This window comes from Peromyscus leucopus, chromosome 1, assembly GCF_004664715.2.
Source record: "Peromyscus leucopus breed LL Stock chromosome 1, UCI_PerLeu_2.1, whole genome shotgun sequence".
Lineage (NCBI taxonomy): Eukaryota > Metazoa > Chordata > Mammalia > Rodentia > Cricetidae > Peromyscus > Peromyscus leucopus.
This window is the reverse complement of record NC_051063.1, coordinates 111,503,335-111,505,244: the sequence shown is the minus strand read 5'-3', so window position 1 is coordinate 111,505,244 and position 1,910 is coordinate 111,503,335. Positions and strand designations below refer to the sequence as shown.

Genomic DNA, 1,910 nt, shown 5'->3' with positions numbered 1-1,910 from the left:
GATATTGCATAGGGTGTGCCAACAACCATTTTATTGTAACCAAACTGTGACTTTGCTTGGATGACCCTTTTAATGGTAAAACTCATTAAAGTCACAACAGTAACTGGCAGTTTACACCAAGGTTTTTTGAAGACAATGGCTTCTCCACCCAAGCAATTATAAATAAATTCCAAATGGAACTTGGCACCACCCTGAAGGAATTCTAACTTCACACTGTTGGGGAAGTTTACCAAGATGGCTTCAGAGTAGACTAACTTTACACAGCACATTTACAAAGAAAATAGAAAAAAAAAGAAAGAAAGAAAAAAGACACATTTATTCAGCGTCATGATCAGACTATTACATTTAGCAATCAACAGCATGGGTGAAAAAAGGTCTACAGTAAAACCCTTTGTTGGAATGCTTTACACTTTCCACATAACAGAAACTAAAACAACCTGTTATACAATTAGTCACAAATACAGTCCTGGAGTTTTTTGCCCATACACATGAGTATTGTCTAAAACATGTCTTCTTTGTAGCAGTTAGACCCTGCTACCACTGTGCTTGGCTGAGTTCACAAATCTGTTGTAACCTGTAGCTTCCCTGTCACTTCTCTGGCTCTCCTCTCCTGCTAAGCTTTGTTTCCTGGCTGTAATTAGAAGCTCCTGCCACTGCCGAAGCTGCTGCTACTGCTGGAACCACCATAGCCACCTTGGTTTCGAGGTTTAGCAAAATACTGGCCACCACCACCATAAGGGCCAGAACTTCTGCCTCCAAAGTTTCCTCCTTTCATTGGTCCAAAATTTGAAGACTGATTGTTATAATTGCCAAAATCATTGTAGCTTCCACCACCTCCAAAATTGCTTCCATCATTACCAAATCCAATATTGCCATCCCCACTGCCACCATATCCACCACCACCACGGCTGCCACCGAAGCCACCATGACCACTGAAGTTCCCCCCTCGACCAAAATTGTCATTGCCACCAAAACCGCCTCCACGACCACCACCAAAGTTTCTGGAACCACTTCGACCTCTTTGGCTGGATGAAGGACTACCCATCTCCTGCTTTGACAGGGCTTTTCTGACTTCACAGTTGTGGCCATTCACAGTATGGTATTTCTGAATAACAATCTTGTCCACAGAGTCGTGGTCATCAAAAGTGACAAAAGCAAAGCCTCTCTTTTTTCCACTGCCTCTGTCAGTCATGATCTCAATCACTTCGATCTTTCATACTGCTCAAAATAATCTCGCAGGTGATGTTCTTCAGTGTCTTCTTTAATACCGCCAACAAAGATCTTTTTCACAGTTAAGTGGGCACCCGGTCTCTGAGAATTTTCTCTCAACACGGCTCTCTTAGGTTCCACAACTCTTCCATCCACCTTGTGTGGTCTTGCATTCATAGCGGCATCCACTTCCTCCACAGTGGCGTATGTGACAAACCCAAAGCCCCCGGATTGCTTGGTGTTTGGATCTCTCATTACCACGCAGTCTGTGAGTGCTCCCCATTGCTCAAAATGGCTCCTCAGGCTCTCGTCGGTTGTTTCGAAGCTCAGCCCTCCAAAGAAGAGCTTCCGCGGCAGTTCCGGCTCTTTGGGAGACTCTGACTTAGACATGACGGCAGGGCAACGAGAGCCTTCAGCGATGCTTCCTCGGGCGCGTCAACAGGCAGACTTATTGCATAGCATTTTAAGCTGGTTGAATATAAATAAAAATAAATCTTAACAACTGTATAGTTTCAGTCAGTAAAGTGCCTATTTTACAATTTTAATAACTGAAATTCAATCCTAAGCATCCACATAGCAAAAGCCAGGCATGGTGGTGAGCACTTGTAATCCCAGCACTTGGGAGGCAGAGTCAGAATAATCTCTGGAACTTTCTGGACACCACTGAGCTAGCTGGCTTACTTGGTGAGTTCCACATCAGT

The 1,910-nt window shown here is 44.1% G+C and overlaps 1 protein-coding gene across 1 annotated transcript; it reads right to left on the bottom strand.

Annotated features, from left to right (window-relative positions):
• Positions 1-318: 318 nt before the first annotated feature.
• On the bottom strand, positions 319-1,599 carry LOC114695918 (heterogeneous nuclear ribonucleoprotein A1-like). Its single transcript, XM_028873411.2, is given in 2 exon segments — positions 319-1,215; positions 1,218-1,599. Coding segments are annotated over 2 exon segments (960 nt in total). The 3' UTR covers positions 319-637.
• Positions 1,600-1,910: the final 311 nt, after the last annotated feature.